We start from the raw sequence: 21443 nt of genomic DNA, 5'->3' as shown, positions 1-21443 counted from the left end.
AAAAAAAACATGGCGGACATGTGGAATATAACCTTGAAAGACAATATCACATAACTTTTGTAAAGTACAAAGTAGCACTGAACATAACTGAGCACTGATAAATGTATAAACCGCATTTATATTTAGATGATGGCCACTGGAAAGGACAAATTGCTACAAAAATGGCCTAACTATACAATCAATGGTTATGCACAAGTGCTTACTCACACACACACACACACACACACACACACACACACACACATACACACACAGTCTTATATTTTCTCTCCGTCATTTAAGGCTATGGTGGCCATGGTGTATTGTGATGTTTTAGCCAATACACAGCATTTTGACAACCTGTTTCTTTATCACTTAATTGTGTTTTAAACAGAATGAACTCAGAGTCCCACAATCCTCTGCAATGCAAAAACAATGACCTTTTGCTTTTAATATTAGATGTAGCTATATTGTTTTGTCACTGTTGTCTGTTTGGTACGTTTGGTTGATTCTGTGGTTTACTTGGAAACATGTATCTATTACAAAAAAATACTTTTTACTATCTGATATTTAGTGATTTATCATATGATATCAGTACAGAATAGAAAAACTACTGTTATTTACAAAGATGTTCAAGCATAAACTCCGAGGACAGTACATATATTCGATTCAGCATCTCACAATGTTTTGCTTAAATTATACAGATCACAAAGCACTCCCAAGAAACACATAACACGTTTCTGTATCTATATTTCAGAAGGGGAACTAGCTGAGGATAATTACTCCAAAAAGAACAATCTAGAGCAGACAAACTTTGACGCTGCATAATTATCAGTCAGTTAGTGCTCATTTACATCTATCACAGAAGACAGCAGAAGTATGTTAGAAAACTTTGAACAAGGTCAGAAAGTGTGAGACAAAAGCATCAAAAGTGGCACTTTCATTACACTGCACTGTAAACCCAGTGGGATAAGAGATGACTTTCTGAATGTCGTTCTTTGTTATCTGCCTGATTATCTAAATGTAATTGTTTGTTTTTCTGCTGTTTATTTATTCATGTCGGTTTCAGTATCAATCAGTTTCTATTTGTTACTTTGTTGCGTTCTGTCCGAATCAAACCACCTTTGAATATATGAATGGTTGTCTTGAAACTGGTTCAATATCCTCTGTCGTAGCGCTTGAAATTAACGGCCAGACTCATGTTATATATAATGTACCCAAGCAAAACAAATCTGCAAGAAGAACTGCTCAACTTTCCGCGCGCTTTTGGTGGATGTCACCGACACCAATAGAAATAACAGCAGCTGCTTAACAGAAAACCTGTCTGAGTGTGTCTGAGTGAGAAATAACAATTTCTGTTTATCCCCAAGATTCTAGTTTGATACAGGTCTGCCACACACCCAGGTGGTCCTTTGGAGGAAATGAAAAGTGGGAAAACTGATCGATGAAATGAAAAAGTGCAAGAAGGGAGTGATAATCGCGGAGAGAAGCAGACGGAAATAAAAGAGGTAAGAAGGTTGGGCAATGTGTGAGCACTGAAATACTTGCTCACTGTATGTCCCGGGGGGCACATAAACAAATTATGAAGCTATGAATTCTGGTGCTGACCCCCTAAAGTCATGGAGAAGGTGGGAAGAAAGGAGAAACATAGAGAGAGAAAGAATGCTTCTTTCAATAATAATCGTATGCTATTTTCATATTTATGTAGGCAGATAAAGGTACACGTAAGTAAACAGGTTCTGACCTGCATTCTGATGCTGATATATCTGGATAATTCAAATAAAAAAGCGTTTAGCCACTGTACAGCTCTCCTGTTCTACAAAATTTTGGTAAAGTGTAAAGGTTAAAGTGTCATTTGCAAAATCATTTGAAAAACAACAACCATTTTAATAGGCCATATTTTCAACTGCCATCAACTGGTTATAGTAATATTTTGAATATATTTTATATTATTCTGTTTTCATTATATTGTAAAGATTTTGTGATTTTTGGTGTAGTTTTTGGAAGTTTTTTTGCCTTGGAACACTTTATTTCGCTAGTCCACTTTAGATATTCTACTAACAGTAACTTAGCAACTACATGTCAATTAGCAGCCATTAGAGTATTAGTAGACTTCCTGCTTAATATCTTCTAACACTTTATTTTGAGGGGTCTACAACATACTGACTATGAGAAACTTTGCGATGAATGTCAATTTATTCTACTAACCCTAAACCTACCCTAACAGTCTACTCTGAGAGTTACTACACAAGCATTTGTAAATAAATGAGAATTAGTGCACATTTAGTTGACATGTAGTTTCAAAGTTAGTTAGTACAATGTCAAAAGTGGACTATCAAAATAAAGTGTAACCGGAATTTGAAATTTTATTTCAGTTAACATTCATTTGTGACAAGTGACAAAAATGTTTTTAAGGGTTTTATTTTTTTTACTTTGTAGTCAACTGTAATAACCCTGCTGCCAATACTTGTATAAAATATGGGCATTCAGGCATTTCAACAATCCAATGGATAACAAGATGAACCAAGTACAAGCACACAAACATCTCATGTGCGCTTCATCCTTTTGAGGATGAATTTTAAAACGCTTGGTTTCGCTGTGCAGATCCAGCTTTCATGTTTAGCATGAACCACTGAATAAATTAATTTCAGCACAAACAAGAGCTTAGCTCTCCTTTCATATATTCAGAAAGGGTTTGTTGGGGCAAGGCGAGAAGCCGAATATCCCAGGTGTCTCATCTGCTTCAGCAATAAGGAAGAAATCGATTAGAGCAATTGCAATTTAAGATAAACTGATTTTTTTTTTTTTGTGTGTGTGTTTTAGTGAGAATGTGTGTTAGAACATACAAACAACATTAGTGCCTCCAAGGCTATTACATCAAACTTCCCTCTACAGTTTATTATTTCCATTTAAATCATTATCTCCACTGCCAGGGCATTAAAATTCCAACCTGGCATGCAGCTTGGCAGTATTGACCATGGCATCACTTCAACTGGGGTGAAGACTTCCAAGAGTTGGTTGATTCCGTTGACGACTGAATTGCCTTGCCCACCTGATACATCTTCATGTAGGATAACTTGTAGTAGATGTGCATCAGAAAAGAAGGAGCACAAATTAAACATCGTCTCCTACAAAACCATCTGATGTTCTTATTATCAGAATACACAAAAGAATGACTCAGTTGTGCCATTTAAGAAAGCTCATTAAGACAAAGATACGGTCATAAAACAAAACAGAGAACAAAAAATGATGATACATCACAAGACTCAAAATAGACAAGAAAATGTACCATTTTGTAGCCAAAAAGCTACAAGAGTAGTCTTGTGTTTGATCATGCAACATGCAATATTTGGTTCTATAACATCAAAGATACAATTTCTATGGTATTCTCTATGAACACTTCCCATGCATGATAAGATTCCTCTGAAAAGTCTTACACAATAAAAATATAGCTACATCTTTGCTTGTCCCGTGCACCACAACTTTTGATTGTATCACAATGCTATAAATAAAGACACAACCATAGAAAGACAGTTTACCACTGACACACCAACTTTGGGCAGAAAGACCAGACAAATGAGGTATTCTTTTCCAAATAAAAATGAACACTGACACATCGGACAAAGCATGTTGACACCATGAAAAAGAAGAACACATCTGGTGATCTGAACTCAGTGCATGTCACAAGCACACAGCTCATGGATGAAACTGGAGAGGCCTGCGTTGCTAATGCTAACACGGTCCTACCGTGCTAACGGTGGTATAACTGAACTTTGTTATGGAGGCTCCTGTGACTCCAGTGATCTCATCATCACCTTCCCTCTTCTTCTTCCGGTTGTGGCACGGGCGCCTGCAACACTCAAAGGTGGCAAAGAGAGCCTTCCGGAAGCGGGTGTTCATGAAGCAGTAGATGATAGGGTTGACGCAGGCTGAAGTATAAGACAGCAGCTGAATGAAGGAGATGGGAGCTCCAGAAAGTGCGCGCTGGGCCGACTTTTGGTCAAAAGCTTTCCAGGTGTTAGCAGAGTATAGAGGCATCCAGCATATAAAGAACATGGCAACTATAATAATCAGCATTCGGATCACTCGTTTTTTGGCAATGAGCTTTTCCTCTGAGGTGTTGCTCCGTGGACGGTCTGCCTTGATGGTGCCGGAGGTGGTCAGAGCAGAAAGTTCCATAGCTGGGGGCTTCTTTGGGACTTGGATATAGCATCCATCACTCTCATCATGGCCAGGAGACAGTGCACCATTCAACCCGTTCTTTACACCTGCACACAAAAGACGTTTAAAGGGTTACTCCACACCAAAATGAACATTAATCACTCACCCTCATGTCGTTCCAAACCCCTAAAAGCTATTTGTAATATTTAGGATGAAAACCGGGAAGCTTGTGACTGTCCCATTGACTGCCAAACAATTATGACGGTCAAGGGGCAGAAAAGTATGAAAGACGTCATCTAAATGCAACATCTGTCATCAGTAGTTCAACAATAATATAAAGCTAAGAGAAAACTTTGTAGACAAAGAATTGGTGCAATTTGGCACTGTGATTTCTCCGTAGTGCCATTTTGCAGATCATCCGGTGGACGCTATTCATGTACTTACAGTAGTTCAGTGTTAGAAGCAATGTAAAGATGTTTGTACAAATCAAAGCATTAATACGCATACAAGAGATATCTTTCCATTGCGTCTAACACAGAACTGTGTACGTGAATAGCGTCCACCGGATAAAGCACAAAATGGCGCTACATTAACTTCCGAAACGTTAATTTAAACACATTATTTTTGTTTTCTTTCTGTACAAAAAGTATTCTTGTTGAACCACTGATGGCATATGTAACATTCCCACCATGTCTTTCATACTTATCTGCAGCTTGACTGTGGAAATTGTTTGGCAGTCAATGGGACAGTCACAAGCATCTAGGTTTACATCCTAAATACCGTTGCGTTCCAAGGATGAGTGAAGCTTTAACAGGTTTGAAATGACATGAGGCTAAATGATTAATTATTAATGATATATTTTTACAACGTAGTTTGTGTCAAAGCAGCTTCACAGTATTACGACTCAAATTCCGAAAATGTTGGGGCATTTTTTTAATTTTAATAAAATGAACATTGACAGACTTTCAAATCACATGAGCCAATATTTTATTTACAATAGAACATAACAAATAATTAAATAAATATTATACTTTTATCCACTAAGTTAATTTCAAATTGAATGTCTGCTAGAGGTCTCAAAAGTTGGAACGAGACCAACAAAGGGCTGCAAATGCAAGAAATTTTGAAAAGATTCAGCTGGGAGAACATCTAGACACTAATTAAGTTAACTGGCATCAGGACCCATATTCATGACAAATCTTAGTGCTAAGTGTTGCTCCTAGTAACACAATTAAAAAAAAAATCCTCTTAAAATTAAGGAAAGATAAAGTAAAAAAGTAATTCAGAAAGCACCTTAACCCTTAAAGGAGGTTAAGGATGAGGACTTTTAAGAGACTTAAGAGTTTCTTTAGCTGTGGAGAAAATGAACAAACCATAAAGAGGGTGAAGACCTTTGTTGAATGCCAACACTGCATCAATCATTGACATGATTTTGTCATTGACATTACTAAACAGGCCCAGGAATATTTTCAAAAACCATTGTTTTTTAAACACAAAATCAGATGCTGTATCCCTCAGGCTAAAGAGGATGGAGATCTTCCAGCGTATTGTCAACATTCAGTTCAAAAGCCAGAATCTTTGAGGGTATGGGGGTGCACAAGCATATACGGTATGGGCAGGTTAAATGTTTTGGAAGGCACTATAAATGCTAAAAGGTATATAATGGTTTTAGAGCAACAAATGCTCCCCTCCAGATGGCGTCTATTTCAGCCTTGTGTATTTCAGCACGAAAATGCAAAGCAACTATAACAACAGCATGGTTTCATAGTAGAAGAGTCCGGGTGCTGAACTAGCCTGCCTCTAGACAACCAAAAACTCTTCAGCAGCTGGAAACCTATATCAGGCAAGAATGGAATTTGGGTTGTAAACAGGGAAATAGTGTTAAAATAGGCTGCCGTTCTCCTCTGGCCAGACAAAACCAGCAGTTTAATTCTAGATTGTGCAGAGGACAAAAGATGATTTAAGTGACTGAATTTGGCTTGTTTGTTGCTACCAGGTGGGTTGGACTGAGTATATCAAACTTATGAACTACTAAGATCTTCACACACAACTATCTTTAGGTTTTACAGAGAAATGTCCTAAATAAAGAAAATATAGTGAGCGGCACTTCTATGGGCAAGAAGTCAGGAAATTGGCCAGACTTCTTTGAACTGTTACATCCGAGGTATGTAAAAGAGCATGTCTGAATGCACAACACATTGAATCTTGGGCAACAGCACAACACATTGAAGCAGATGGACTACAGCAGCAGAAGACTGCACTGGGTGCAACTCCTGTCTGGTATCTAAGAACCCGAACTTACAATTCTCACAGAAAATGACAATACAATACAATACAAGATAATGTTTGCTTCTGGTATGCTCAGAATATGGTGTAAACAACATGAAAGCAAAGACACCGTCCTTGCTTTGTTCAGGCAACAGTTCAGGCAATGGTGGTGTAATGGTGCAGGGTATATTTTCTTGGAACACTTTCAGTACTAACTGAGCATTGTTTAAACACCACCGCCAACCTGAGTATTGTTGCTGACAATGTCCTTCCCTTTATGACCACAGTGTACTCACCGTTTTATAACTACCTCCAGCAGAATAATGTGCCATGTCATAAAGCTCAAACCGTCTCAAACTAGTTCCTTGAACATGACAATGAGTTCACTACACTAAATTGGCCTCAAACCAGTCACCAACCTTTGCGATGGGTGGAACAGGAGAGTCGCATCATGGATGTGCATCTGACAAATCTGCAGCAACTGCGTGAACAAAATCTCTAAGGAATGTTTCCAGCACACAGCCACAAAGAGTCCGGTACCGGAAAGGTGTACTTACTGTAATAACATGGCTGGTAAGTCTATATAGTCTATACAAATATGTGTGCGTGTATATGCATTTTTGGACATATATGTCATGAATAATTTTTGACCCTGGACCACAAAACCAGTGTTAAGTCACGTAGGAATAGCCATTGTATGGATCAAAATTATTATAAGATATTTTGTAAATTTCCTACTGTAAATATATAAAAACATAATTTTTAATTGGTAAAGTAGTACGCAATGCTGAAAACTAATTTGAAGGAGAGTTTTCTCAATGTTAACCATACATCAACGGAAAGCTTATTTGATGATGTTTTGAAAATGTTTACAAAATTGACCCTTATGACTGGTTTTGTGGTCCAGGTCACATTTATTACAAAAAACGGAAACACTATAGTACAGGAACATAATTCTTACTGTTAATTAGTTGCATATTAGTATAACATATTGATTATTTATTAGTACTTGGAGCATATATTCCACACCCCTTATCCTACACAATAACAAAATTTAACAAATACTTTGTTGGCTATTAATCAGCTGAAAATTAGTAGTTTTTAGTAAAATCGTGTATTAAAAACACAGCTTTTTTGTATGTTGTTTCGATAAAGTTGCATATATAAATAAAATATACAAACGTCTGAGCTGCAGGTTTGCAGTGTTGCATGAGTAGAGTGCACATTATATTTTGACTTTATTTTTAATTATTTACTATCATGACCTGAGATCATAACCTGTTCATTGCGATGTCCACAGACACTTCAGACAGCTCAACACTGCCGTTTAATGCAGATGGCATGAAGTAGGTTTGGCAGAGCACAACGACATAAGGAGGATGCATTGGCTCATTTTTATAGAAACTGTATCTTGTAACACTCTGCATGCACCTGATACAAGGGAGTAGTGCAAATAACAACCTGTATAACCAGTATCCTGTTTAAATAAGTAAGACCTTCTGCATGTCCCTACTCTCAGTTCTCCAAAGCAGTAACTTCACTATTTGCTCTCTTTGTCTTTATTCAGCCTCATTTATTTGATCACAGCTATGGTGCAAGACAGGTACAAATAGTGCTTTTTAAAAAAATACTTCTGATAAATGCTACCTGCGGAGGTCTTTAACAGAAATGCCCTCAGAAGTACCTCTTTCCACCTCACTGAAGTTGTCTAAAGCTTGTCCCTTAGAGAATTTCCATTCAGCACATCGGTGCACAAACAGCCTTAGTGCCCAGGGAGGTACTCAACATGACCTTAACGCACTCAGTCTTCACCATAAGCGACATGGGTCAAGCAGCCTCTCTCACAAACAGAGAGAAGGGAAAAGAGTGTCAAGCATTTAAGAATGGGGGAAAAAAAACTGCTACCTCAGTCGCAGCACTTACACCGTTACAACATTTTCCAGGTGTTAATCCAGTTTAGTCCAGTTTATTGAAGTAAACAGGCATGCCTCAGGCAACTCTGCTTTGAGGGCTAACTGAAATTGTGGTGTAAGGGCTTTCAAAAATGGTTCATACCACAGTTTTTCTTCTGCTCCAGTTCAAACTGAATCCCTCTGTAAAGTTCTCTGGATATGAGACCGTAGGCAATTATCATCACCACACCTGGGATGAAGAACAGAATGAAAAGCAACAAGACGTACCTAACAGAGAGAAAGAGAGAGAAAATATCGGTCAGTGAAAAATAGTGTGTACAGATGATGAAACCTAAATATTGCAAAATGTCTGGTAATACTGTACTGAGCTGCATTTTCTAAAAGAATGGTACACTTAAGAAGATTGTCAACAATGCTCTCTAATAGGCTTACAACACAGTCCTGGTATGTTTTAGTGTATTGATCAAAGAAGGTTCAGTTGAAATTTGGAGGTGTGTGAAATTAATTTTAAAATCTCTTTAACCTGTAGTTAAAAGAGGTACCTGGATGAGCAGTATCATATACAATGATAACAGTCACAGAATATTACTAAATGTTATAGTGGTTATTTTCAGTGTAATGGTGTAATATTATTGTTGTTTAACTAGCTTTTGACTATTTAAATGATTAACTACACAATCTCATGATTGTGTGCATAAAAAAGATAAATTGTGGTATAGATACGCAAAAACGGCTTGTGTACGCTACGTTATGAGTAGGATCAGGGTTGTGGGGTAGGTGCTTGTCATAAGTATGTGAAAACTGTGTATCATATGCACGCCAGCAAATTTCATATCATATGCTTGTGAAACGTCGAACACGTGTGTGTAATATATACGCCAAAAGTCAATTTTTGCATATCATTTTTATTTGGTATACTATTTATGAGCAGATGGTCAGTTCTGGCATACAGTGGGACAAAGCAATACAATTGAATGTCAAAGTTTAAATTAAAAAGCTCTACCCCATAATATGATGTCATTTTATAATATTCAAATGACAACGTGGGAGTGTTCCCTGAAAGCATCTCCGGTAGTCCGTTCCTCTGATCTTTTTCATCTATCAGACAGCTTTGTGCTTGCAGCTCCTTTCCATGCTGCACTTATCTCATATCAAAGACACTTTTCTCTCCTCTTGTTTCCTGTGTGGCTTTCAAATTCATTACAAGCTCCAGCACAAAAGCAATAAAAGCAATACTAATCCAACCAGGAAGTGGTTGTAAGAGACAAGCGTGTGATATTGGGAAGCACCTTTTTATGCAAAACTAATTATAATGTGTGATATTTACCTGTGTGTTGTGTTTGTTTGTTTTCATTTAGCTATATTTCTATTATATATATATATATATATATATATATATATATATATATATATATATATATATATATATATATATAGGCCTGCTAGTAGGTTCAAAAGGTGATACACTCTCTATTAGCTGCTGGAGTATGTGTCATTTAATCAATCCTGATAAAATGCAAAAACAAGTTGCAGCTTTGAGACTCATCAAGGGCACTTTGCCTGTTTTTACAGTTATATTATGAAAGTCACAAATCCAAGCCCCCTGGAGCTCAACAGCCCTCTAAGCCAAGCCTCTGACCATGACTTGAACCAGCAGGCTGTGATTTGTGTGAAGCTCTTGTTGACTGATATGATGCATCCGACATGAATGTCTGAACAGAGAGAGATCATGAATGCTACAGAGGTCTGTGTCACAGCATCACAGTTAATGAACGAGATTTAATTGCTCTTGTTATGCATTTTGAACTTATTTAGAGCTGAGTCCTGACAGCAGGACACCTGCTTACAGACCAGCTTAAAGCAGCATGAATTTCCAGGCTCTGGGTTACGGTAGTTAGTTCTATTTTGGTCACGCCGTTTGTCGTTGCTATACAGAGTGGTATTCTCTGTCTCAGCAGGGACTGCTTTTTGAACTTTTTTTTCTTTTCACTCATACACTTTCTGTATAGAATTGCACATATACTGCACACAGGGCTTCACCAGCCACTGTGGTCAGTGGCTTTCCGAATTTACTAGCCACACTGCTTTTTCACTGGCCACAATTTCCTTGTTGAGAAATGACATTTGATATTGTTTCCAAGTTGTTTGATCTATTTAAAGGGGGTTCTCCCCTTACTGTATTAAATGCATGCATAATCTTTCATGACAGATTTTAACATTTGATGCATTTATGACAGTACATTCATATTTTTATTATAAATATAGAAGAAAGCAAGTGTCTGAACGTTATGAATGGACCACTGAATCGTTGAGTCAATCATTCAAAAGCGTGAATGATTCATTAACAAAAAATAAAAAAATGGTGCTCTGTGTGTTGCATATGCATGTCTGTGATCTTTTTTCGGAACGATTTTCATTAACCAAATGAAGTACATTCAAATAAATTCTAGAAATTCAAATACCGAACTAAAATATATATTAACTACGAATTTTAACTCTTGTATATAATGTCAAGTTTGCAATCATGTTTTCAAGGAACGTCCCTTTCTTGGTTGTGCCATGTTACTTAACTAGGCTGTATGTTATAAAATAAAAAAAGAATAGATAGATAGATAGATAGATAGATAGATAGATAGATAGATAGATAGATAGATAGATAGATAGATAGATAGATATCAGTATACATTTGTACACAGTATGTGACAGAGATATAATTTATTCTATAAAATTCTACAAACTTTCCTTTAGCTGCAGTCTACTACCAATAATAGCTGACATGCAGTTGCAAAGTTACTTATAGTGGCTATTGAAAGTGCAAAAGCAACTTAACTCCACCATAAAGTTATAATTATGAGTGGGAAAAAGTCGTTAGTTTTTCTAATTGCAGCATGTTAGTGAGAAGCACGGCAGACACAATGGCTGCACTATAATAACTGATGATAATTTTTTTTTATAACACTAGATAATTTGTGAACACTAATTACTACAGTATGGCACAATTAATGTATAACAATATATTTCAAACCACCTTTATCAATTGAATGCACATTAAAAGAACAAATCTGATGCACATACTGTAATCATTTTGTAGAAGTAGAGCTAAAAAATCTTGCTGTATTTTTATGTAGAAAATTTTCTCTGACCAAAGTAATTTGAATGCAACTGATGTCATAATTGCAACTTTCCAACTTGTAAACACAAACGTCCCAGAAGGGCTTGAACGCACCATGCCTTCCTGCTGAATTTAGCATCATCCTTAATTAAATATTCCTGAAACCAGTTAATCAAGGTCTTCAGGTGTATTTGAGCAGGTGTTAGCTAAACTCTGCAGGAAAGGAGCCCTCCAGGAGCAGCATTAAATCATCAAATAAAGGCAGCGACACACCGAACCCAACGGCTGGCCAACGCTGAGTGTCTGTAAGCTTAGTTTTTGTGATGTGTTTCATGCCGTCAAGAGTCAGTGGGAAAGATCCCTCTGTTTTGCCATTGATCTTAGCAAACCAGAGCACTAGAAAAGCAAAGGTTAAGCCATCAAATGACAAAGTCATGTGAACATGCCCAGAAGATCTTCTAACTTTATGTCATTTTACCTGAGAATATCCAATACTATGTCAAATATGACATGGCCATCTAGAATGAAGAAAGTGATTAACGAGATTCATAATAAGATTCATAACGAATGATTCCCAAAATGGTACACACTTTGCCGTTTGTATTGTTCTTTTTGAATGACAAATATAGACTACTACTGCCTGCTGGTTATTTCCTCTCACGCAGACATAGATTGTACACTTCAGCTGGCCTTTGGCTGTAGTCTTCCCAGTCAGTGTCATTGGTTTAGTGTGTCGTGGCCTTAATACAGTATAACAGAAAAATTGTAACGTAATAATTGTAACTCACCAAGTCTGTTCCACCTGGCTGATGGGCCAGTCGAGCCTGCACATGTGAGCTGTGATGTTGTTTGGCTTGTTGAATGGCACCAGTATACTGAACACAGGATAGGGCACCATGATTCCCACAGATAGCACCCATGTGGCAGCAATGACCTTATAGGCATGAGAACGGGTCTGCCAGGCCCTGGACTTCAACGGGTTGCAAATGGCACTGTATCTTTCAATGGCAATGGCAACCAGACTGAAAGTGGAGATGCTTACAGATATACCTGTGAAGTGAATGTAGACAAGGGAAGGGAATTAGTTATATTTACATATAAGCTTATCTAAGCTTACGATGTAAAATATTTGTCTAAACTCTCAGAAAAAAGTTGTTACTGGGGTGGTTCTCTTTTAAAAGGTATAATATGTACACTTTGAGTAATAATATGTATCTTTAAGGTACTTTTAAAATATCGGAACACACCTCATAATTATTGATGTTTTAATTGAGACCTAGCCATGCAGTCTGCATTCGCTAAATTAATAAATAAGGTAAATATGTAAAGTCGTATATCAGTCTACATAATGTATAAATATAGAAAAATATATTGACTTTGCATACTGTTACAGAAGTCATTGCTGGATAAAATGGGATGGTACAGTATTAACCTTCAGTTCTACACCAGTCCGTATTGCATCATGTATTTCTAGGGATTGTGTATTTTATGATTATGTTGCTATGCACAAGAGATCTTCTCACAAGCATTCCCACTTAGGGGGACATACCTGTCACGGTTGCGCTTTCGCGGGACGAAGTGCACGACACGTAAAATAAACGTAAATGGATTTAATTTCAAAATGGTAACAAAGATACAAAAAAGGCAGGCAGGTAGAACAGGCAGGCAGGCAGGCAGGCAGAATCAACACAGGGGTATCAACATCGGGTAGGGACCTTGACGCTCGGACAAACAGAACTCAAAACACAGGACTTAAATACACGAGGTAATTGACAACACTGACGAGACACGGCTGCAGACAATCATACAATTAACATGGAGGAAAGGCAGGGCACAGGGAACACATGGCACGAGACGAAAACAATAACAAAGTCCGGGGAACGTGACATTACCCCCCCCTCCCGGAAGGTGCGTCCTCGCACCTAAAGGGTAACAAACAAACACAAACAAAAACCAAGATGACTAGGATTTGGGGATACCGGGTCTTGGGAGGAGGTTCTGGTGGAGGACGGATAGCCAGGATGGGGCAGGCAGAAGGCAGAAGGGTCCAAGGAGGTGTAGATGGAGGGAGGAGCCAGGGAGGAGACAGGAGGAGTCCGGGCAGGAGGAGATCCAGAGCCCAGCTATGGTGGTCCACGGTGGGGCCGACGGAGGGAGGAGCCAGGAAGGAGACAGGAGGAGTCCGGAGCAGGAGGAGATCCAGAGCCCAGCTATGGTGGTCCAAGGTGGAGCCGACGGAGGGAGGAGCCATGGAGGAGGAGCAGCCATCGACTCCATGGGGCCGACCGACGGCGGCGGAGCAGGTGGTGGAGGAGACTGAGGCAGAGACGGAGAGCCGAAGAGCCAGGGTGACGTCGAGGCGCTGGAGGTCCAAGGCGACGCCGCAGGCTTCGGCGACTGACACGGAGACGGGGACGGGAAGGACGCGCGGAGCCAGAGCGACTGAGGACTGAGGTGAAGCCGGAGGGAAGGAGGAGCCTGACAGAGCCGGTGGGATGGAGGGACGAGGCGGCCGGAGGAGAGAATCCCGAGGCGACGGATGGTCGACGACAGACCAAGGCGGAGCCGGAGGGACGATGGAGCCTGGTGGAGCTGGTGGACTGACGGACCACGGTGTAGAGGAGGGAGCTAGGAGCCCAGGGGGAGCCGACGGGTCTACGAGCCGAGGAGGAGTCTGGGTCTCGGAGGCAGGACGGCGAGGCGAGGATCCTTCACCTCGACGGCGATGGAGACCGGCAGACCCGTGGCGAGCTCCGGATGGTGAGCTGAGGATGAGCGCAGGGGCTGCTGGGATCCATCGGCGTGGTGTGGCAAGGGTGGGAGGGTGGGAAAACTTGAGGCGGCACTGGAGGAAGCGCACAGGGCGCGGGCACAGGAACGGGACGGAGCGCACGGGCGCGGGCACAGAAGCGGGACGGAGCGCGCGGGCGCGGGCACAGGAGGGAGGCGCCGCGGGCGCGGGCACTGGAGGAGCGCGCGTGGCGCGCGGGCACTGGAGGAGCGCCGTGGCGCGGGCACTGGAGGGAGCCGTGGCGCGCGGGCACAGAACGGGACGGCTGGGCGGAACCAGCGGGCTAACGGGGCGGCTGGGCGGAACCAGCGGCTAACGGGGCGGCTGGGCGGAACCAGCGAGCTAACGGGGCGGCTGGGCGGAACCAGCGAGCTAACGGGGCGGCTGGGCGGAACCAGCGAGCTAACGGGGCGGCTGGGCGGAACCAGCGAGCTAACGGGACGGCTGGGCGGAACCAGCGAGCTAACGGGGCGGCTGGGCGGAACCAGCGGGCTTACGGGAAGGCTGGGCGGAACCAGCGGGCTTTACGGGAAGGCTGGGCGGAACCAGCGAGCTAACGGGGACTGCTGGGCGGAACCAGCGGGCTAACGGGACGGCTGGGCGGAACCAGCGGGCTAACGGGACGGCTGGGCGGAACCAGCGGGCTAACGGGACGGCTGGGCGGAACCAGCGGGCTTACTGGGTAGCTGAACGGGAACAGGAACTCAGGATACAGGGGAGGTGTCCAGTCTAAGTCCAAGTCCAAGTCTACATCATCCAGCTCCCTTTGCAGATCCAGCAGCCCCAGGTGGATGATCAGCTCATCCTCAGCCGATGTGTAGTGGGCGGAGCTCCACCCGCGCCTCTCCTCGCAGTCGGCTGTCTCCACCGCGAGGAGCTCCGTTGCTGGCTCGCGCACCTGGTCTGGCGTATACGGCTCGGGTCCTGTTACGCTCCACGGCTCTGTCGCTCTCTCTGGCGATGGGTCCGTGGTCGCGCTCGACTCCGCCCCCGTGTCAGCGGTGGGCTCAGGCTGGGGCTCGACCATGCGGTGAAGGGCTGAGCTAGGCTCTGGATCTGGAGTGGGGCTGGTGTCGTTGTCCTCAGGCGCAACCATCATGGTTGATTTGCAGGACACCAGCACCCACTCGACGTATGCGGCGAGGCTCTCTCGAGGACCGCTCCCGGACAGCTGCGCTTGGCTGGAGGTGTTAAGTCCACGGAAATAGAGTTCGAGCAGAGAGCAGTCCGGGTAGCGGGAGTCGTTGGCCAGTTCGAGGAACAGTTCGGTGTAGTCCTCGAGAGAGCAATCCCCCTGCTCCAGCAGGCGGATGAGGAAGTTTGGGTCTTTGAACTGGGCAAACATGACAAACAAAAAACAAAAAATAAGGGGGAAAATACGCCGCTATTTACTTTTTTTGAGGTCCGAGCGTTCTGTCACGGTTGCGCTTTCGCGGGACGAAGTGCACGACACGTAAAATAAACGTAAATGGATTTAATTTCAAAATGGTAACAAAGATACAAAAAAGGCAGGCAGGTAGAACAGGCAGGCAGGCAGGCAGGCAGAATCAACACAGGGGTATCAACATCGGGTAGGGACCTTGACGCTCGGACAAACAGAACTCAAAACACAGGACTTAAATACACGAGGTAATTGACAACACTGACGAGACACGGCTGCAGACAATCATACAATTAACATGGAGGAAAGGCAGGGCACAGGGAACACATGGCACGAGACGAAAACAATAACAAAGTCCGGGGAACGTGACAATACCTCTGCTAATTTCATCAGATTCAAATACCAAGGCTTATGGAACCTCCTGGATTGAGAACTGCAGCTAATGGGGTTTGCATACATGAATATGTATATTATGCAGTGTTTGCTACATTCCGCTCTGGCACTCTTTACAAATAGTTTTGATGCATTCCCCTATATAAACATGCACACACACACACACAGTATTGAAGTATCGAAGTATTTTTCACCGAACAAGAATGTTTTATGCCAATGTTTTGCCGCACTTATTTCATCATGTTGTGCTAATGAGAAACCAGGGCTACTGCTGCAGAACCTTGATTATCCAGCGACTTTAGGGTAACACTTGGGCAGATGGATTTCAAACCGACTGAGATTACCCAAGTGAATTTCCTAAACTCTCGTTAGATGTTTTTTCTTTCTAGTCCAAAAGAAGCAAGATGCAGTGCGGGAGCACCAAACAGTTTACTGGGTGCAATTGCAAATACGTTGTTTTATGCTGTGCGTGGTGTCTACAAGAAGTTATTATTGCAGAGTATTGGCCTCTTGTTCATTGTCTGTGCTCTACCCTGGGTTTTAGATCCGCTCCACTTTGTTTCATATATACAGCGGTTGATAAATCCTCTCTGCCTGTATTTGCCAAGGCCGCACACACAGCGAGCTTTTCAAAGCAGACCTTCAGGGAAATGTTCAGTGCAGCGTGACATGTTTAAGAACTTTTCAGAAAAGACGAATCTCTGAAGCTCTTCTGCGGTTAAACGGTCAACAGTCGACTTTATTCCGTCTGAAACTATTAAGTTTCACATAGAACTGCTGTTTACTGTTTTTTTTCCTCTTCGGTTAGAGAAACTTTTAAGTGATTTTCTTCACATTACCAAGATATATTGTCTGCATTCTGTGCTCCCAGATGTATTCCAGATCTAATTTTCATCACAAAGAAATTCACGCCGGCCGAGAATGATGCCTTATTTAAAACTTCTTGCTTCCGGCTTGCGACTGTTCGGACGCTCTTGCTTACTGCTCCGCGCTTTGCTTCTTTTTATCTACTTTTATCTACTTTTTTTTCTGATTTTACTAAGTTTTAACTTCAGCATATAGCACAGTGCTCAAACAACACATATTTGGCAAAAACTTTCGGGATTGCAATAATAGCTACTACGAAGAACTAGATTATCTGCCTCCCGCTGCTAGCAGCTTACATTCCGGAGACGGGAAAACACAGCTTCCTATCTTCAACAAACAAGAAAGAAAATGCCTCTTCTGGAATCTACTTGCTGCACAAACTGCCACAGACTGCTACAAAGGATTGTGGCTCTTGAAACGAAGTTACTTGCTGGACTCCCAAAACAAGCAGATCACACAGCAGATCATCACGGACCCCCTCAGCCCATAGCCGGTGAGTCCTGTGAATCGAATCAATCTCGACAGTATATAAATGTAGCGAATCAAGCTAAAGCTGATCAACACACAAATCAGTGGCAAAGACAGGGAGCGAGACCCAAAGGCACTCGAGACACCAGACTGTCACGAGTATCTCATATTGCCGCTGTGGCATCATCTACCCCAGACATGGCCATGAGAAGGCTTGGAAAAACTGGTATTTTACCACCCCCTGTACAGCTCGAGAACAGATTTGAATTTTTAACGAATTTGGGTGAGGAATCCCCGAAAGTGACTGAGCAGGAGTCATATCAGCTAGTAGCTAACACCGCTACAAACAGGCGCTCAAGGTCGAGCAGACAGCGGCGTTCAGATCACAGAGCAGCCGAGCCCAGAACTCTGATAGTCGGAGACTCCATTATCAGAAACGTCAGGAGCAGAACGACAACTACATGCTGCTTTCCTCAAGCGACCGTCTCTGATGTAAACAATGGACTTCAGAACGTTCTAATGAAGCACAAGAATGCAAAACGAGTCATCATCCATGTGGGGAAGAATGACATTCGTAAGGAGCAATCAGAACTCCTGAAGAGGACTTCAGTGAACTTATCGAAACACTTCAAAGAGTTGAAGTCCAGTCGTTCATCAGTGGACCACTCCCAGCAAGAGGAACAAACATGTTTTCACGGTTGCTTGGACTGAATACTTGGCTACAAAGAACCTGCAGTCAAAAAGGAGTCAACTTCATCGACAACTTCAATCTATTCTGGGGACACAGACAACTGTTTAAACTGGATGGCCTTCACCCAAACAAACTTGGTGCAAGAGTGTTAAAGGACAACATCTATTTTTCACTCCGTCATCCATCAGCAGAGTGTGCCAGTCCACTCAACATGAATGGCACACACACACCTGGACAAAGTATGGATGACGACAGGACTTCATATCAGCCTCAGAGTCATCATCTGGTCGACACATCCCACAAGGACACTGAAAACACCACAGAGCCACAACAAGCACTGTTTGTGGACACTATCACGGTTGAGCCCTGCCCGCAGAGCCCATCACAGACACAATGTGACGCACAACAACGGCTCCAGGACTCAGAGCCGAAGGACGACTCTCTGGTAATCAGCCAGGAAGCCAGGACAGCATAATTCTGCCACCGAAAACACCAATGCTCTGTTTACCAGAGACATTATCCCTCTCTCCAGCATCGCCACTTCTCAGCTTCTCACAAAAATGGAGGAACTGGTGGCTAAAACCAGACTCTCCCACTCCTTTGCTGCGAGCCCCCAGTTATCAACTACAAAACGGCGGGCACCACCACCTCCAAGGCCGCTGGGCCCAGCTCACCCTCCTCCAGCGAGAGCTCTTCGGCCGCTGCGACAACGCCAGGCCATCCCTCCTCCATCTGCAGCTGGTAAAGCAAAAACAACTGATAACAGCTCTCAGTGATGTGTTTCGGGTCCCCGCAACTACAGCAAAAACTTTCAGGGATGTTTAGAAAACAAGCGGGAACCCAGTGTGTCTCTCACTATCTCCGTCTTATTACAGGATAGAAAGTCTAAGGCCTTTTCAAGGCGTACAGCTGACAAATCTAATCTGCGGCCCATTAGACAACAAACTCAGACTTCTATAGAAACAAAAAGTACTACCATCAAGCTAGCATTATTAAATGTTCGATCACTAAAAAACAAATCATTTGTGATCAATGATTTAATAATTACAAACAATCTGGATTTTATGTTTCTAAATGAAACATGGCTTGAAGAAAGCTGCAGTGCAACAGTGCTCAATGAAACAGCCCCTCCCAACTTCACTTATATGAATGTTTGCAGAGTTGACAAGAGAGGGGGTGGGGTTACTGCTCTCTTTAAAGATGTCTTTCAGTGCAGACAAGTGTCATTTGGTCAGTACTTGTCATTTGAATATCTAGGGATTGTGTTGAAAGGTGCTCCACGCATCCTGTTTATCATTATTTACAGGCCTCCAAAATATTCTCCAGCCTTTGTTGAAGAGTTCACAGAATTGTTATCAATGATTTGTTCAGAATTTGACTGTTTTGTGATTGCAGGGGATTTTAATATCCACATAGAAAATGCAGAAATCAAAACTACAAAAGAATTTGTAACCGTTTTAAACACTTTTGAGCTGATTCAGCATGTGCATGGACCTACACATCACCATGGGCACACGCTAGATTTACTCATCAGTAAGGGTTTACAGCTTTCGTCCATTGTTATCAAGGATGTAGCACTGTCTGATCACTTCTGTATTTTCTTTGATATATTGATCTCTGCTAACACTGAATCCAGATCTGTCACTGTCAGAAAGAGATGCATTAATGAGAACACAAGTGTGCTATTTATGAAGGCTGTTTCTTCAATGCCAAGCATTTCTGCCGACTGCGTTGATCTTCTCCTAGAGTCCTTTGACTCAAAAGTTAAGAATGTCATGGATGATATTGCACCTGTGAAAGTCAGTAAGAAGACTGGCAGACAAAAGTCATGTTGGAGAAAATCAACAGCAGTGCAGATCATGAAAAGGCAATGCAGAAAGGCTGAGCGGACGTGGCGGAAGACAAAACTTGAAATCCACTATAGCATCTATAAAGACAGCCTGCATGCTTTTAATGTGGAATTAGCCACAGCACGACAGACGTTTTCTCAAACCTTATAAATAGTAACCTGAACAACACCCGCACTCTTTTGCTACGGTTGAGAGACTGACAAACCCCAAGTCAGATTCCCAGTGAAATGCTTTCTGACAGCAAATGCAATGAGTTTGCCTCATTCTTTTCTGAGAAGATCGAAAATATCAGAAAGGCAATTAAAACATCAGATGATGTAGAGATATGTCAGATTCAACCACAATCTCAAAAAGGAGTCACTATGTGTGTTCTTGAAGCAATTGATAGCAAAACTTTGGAGGAAGTAGTACAGCACCTAAAATCCTCAACCTGCTGTCTTGACACACTCCCACATCTTTTCTCAAAAGCGTGTTTGACTGTTTAAAAGCTGACATCTTAGAAGTGGTGAACACATCACTTCTTTCTGGGACTTTTCCAAACGCCCTGAAAACTGCGGTTGTTAAGCCCTCCTGAAAAAGAGAAATCTTGATAACAGTATATTGAGTAACTATAGACCGATATCAAATCTTCCGGTCATAGGCAAGATCATTGAAAAGGTAGTTCTGAATCAGCTGAACAGCTACTTGAACTCAAATGGTTATCTGGATCATTTTCAATCTGGTTTCAGACCACACCACAGCACAGAGACAGCGTTAGTTAAGATAATAAATGATATTCGCCTAAACTCTGATTCTGGTAAAATATCAGTGCTGGTACTACTAGATCTTAGTGCTGCGTTTGACACTGTCGATCATAACATTCTTCTAGACAGACTGGAAAACTGGGTCGGCTTTTCTGGAATGGCTCTAAACTGGTTCAGGTCATATTTAGAGGGGAGGGGTATTATGTGAGTATAGGAGAGCATAGGTCTAAGTGGACGTCCATGACATGTGGAGTCCCACAAGGCTCAATTCTTGCGCCGCTCTTGTTTAGCCTGTATATGCTCCCACTAAGTCAAATAATGAGAAAGAATCAAATTGCCTATCACAGCTATGCTGACGACACGCAGATTTACCTAGCCTTATCACCAAATGACTACAGCCCCATTGACTCACTCTGCCAATGCATTGATGAAATCAACAGTTGGATGTGCAAAAATTTTCTTCAGTTAAACAAGGAGAAAACTGAGGTCATTGCATTTGGAAATAAAGATGAAGTTCACAAGGTGAATGCATATCTTGACTCAAGGGGTCAAACAACCAAAAGGCAAGTCAAGAATCTTGGTGTGATTCTAGAGACCGACCTTAGTTTCAGCTGTCATGTCAAAGCAGTGACTAAATCAGCGTACTACCACCTAAAAAATATTGCAAGAATAAGATGCTTTGTGCCCAGGCAAGACCTGGAGAAACTAGTCCATGCCTTCATCACCAGCAGGGTGGACTATTGTAATGGTCTCCTCACTGGCCTTCCCAAAAAGACCATCAGACAGCTGCAGCTCATCCAGAACGCTGCTGCCAGGATCCTGACTC

General features: G+C 42.1%; 1 protein-coding gene across 1 annotated transcript in view; it reads right to left on the bottom strand.

Annotated features, from left to right (window-relative positions):
• Nucleotides 1–2169: 2169 nt before the first annotated feature.
• The window catches only part of LOC122348174 (cholecystokinin receptor-like), a 30630-nt gene continuing 11356 nt past the window's right edge, over nt 2170–21443 (bottom strand). Inside the window, exons 3-6 of the mRNA XM_043243449.1 lie at nt 12222–12483; nt 8464–8588; nt 3727–4247; nt 2170–3055 (exon numbers count right to left, since the gene is read on the bottom strand). Of these exons, the coding sequence (XP_043099384.1) occupies nt 2963–3055; nt 3727–4247; nt 8464–8588; nt 12222–12483 (1001 nt within the window). The 3' untranslated portion in view covers nt 2170–2962. The remainder of the gene's footprint in view (nt 3056–3726; nt 4248–8463; nt 8589–12221; nt 12484–21443) is intronic.

Source organism: Puntigrus tetrazona, chromosome 7, assembly GCF_018831695.1.
Source record: "Puntigrus tetrazona isolate hp1 chromosome 7, ASM1883169v1, whole genome shotgun sequence".
NCBI classification, from domain to species: Eukaryota; Metazoa; Chordata; class Actinopteri; order Cypriniformes; family Cyprinidae; genus Puntigrus; species Puntigrus tetrazona.
The sequence above is the reverse complement of the archived record's forward strand: the minus strand, read 5'-3'. Positions and strand labels throughout refer to the sequence as shown.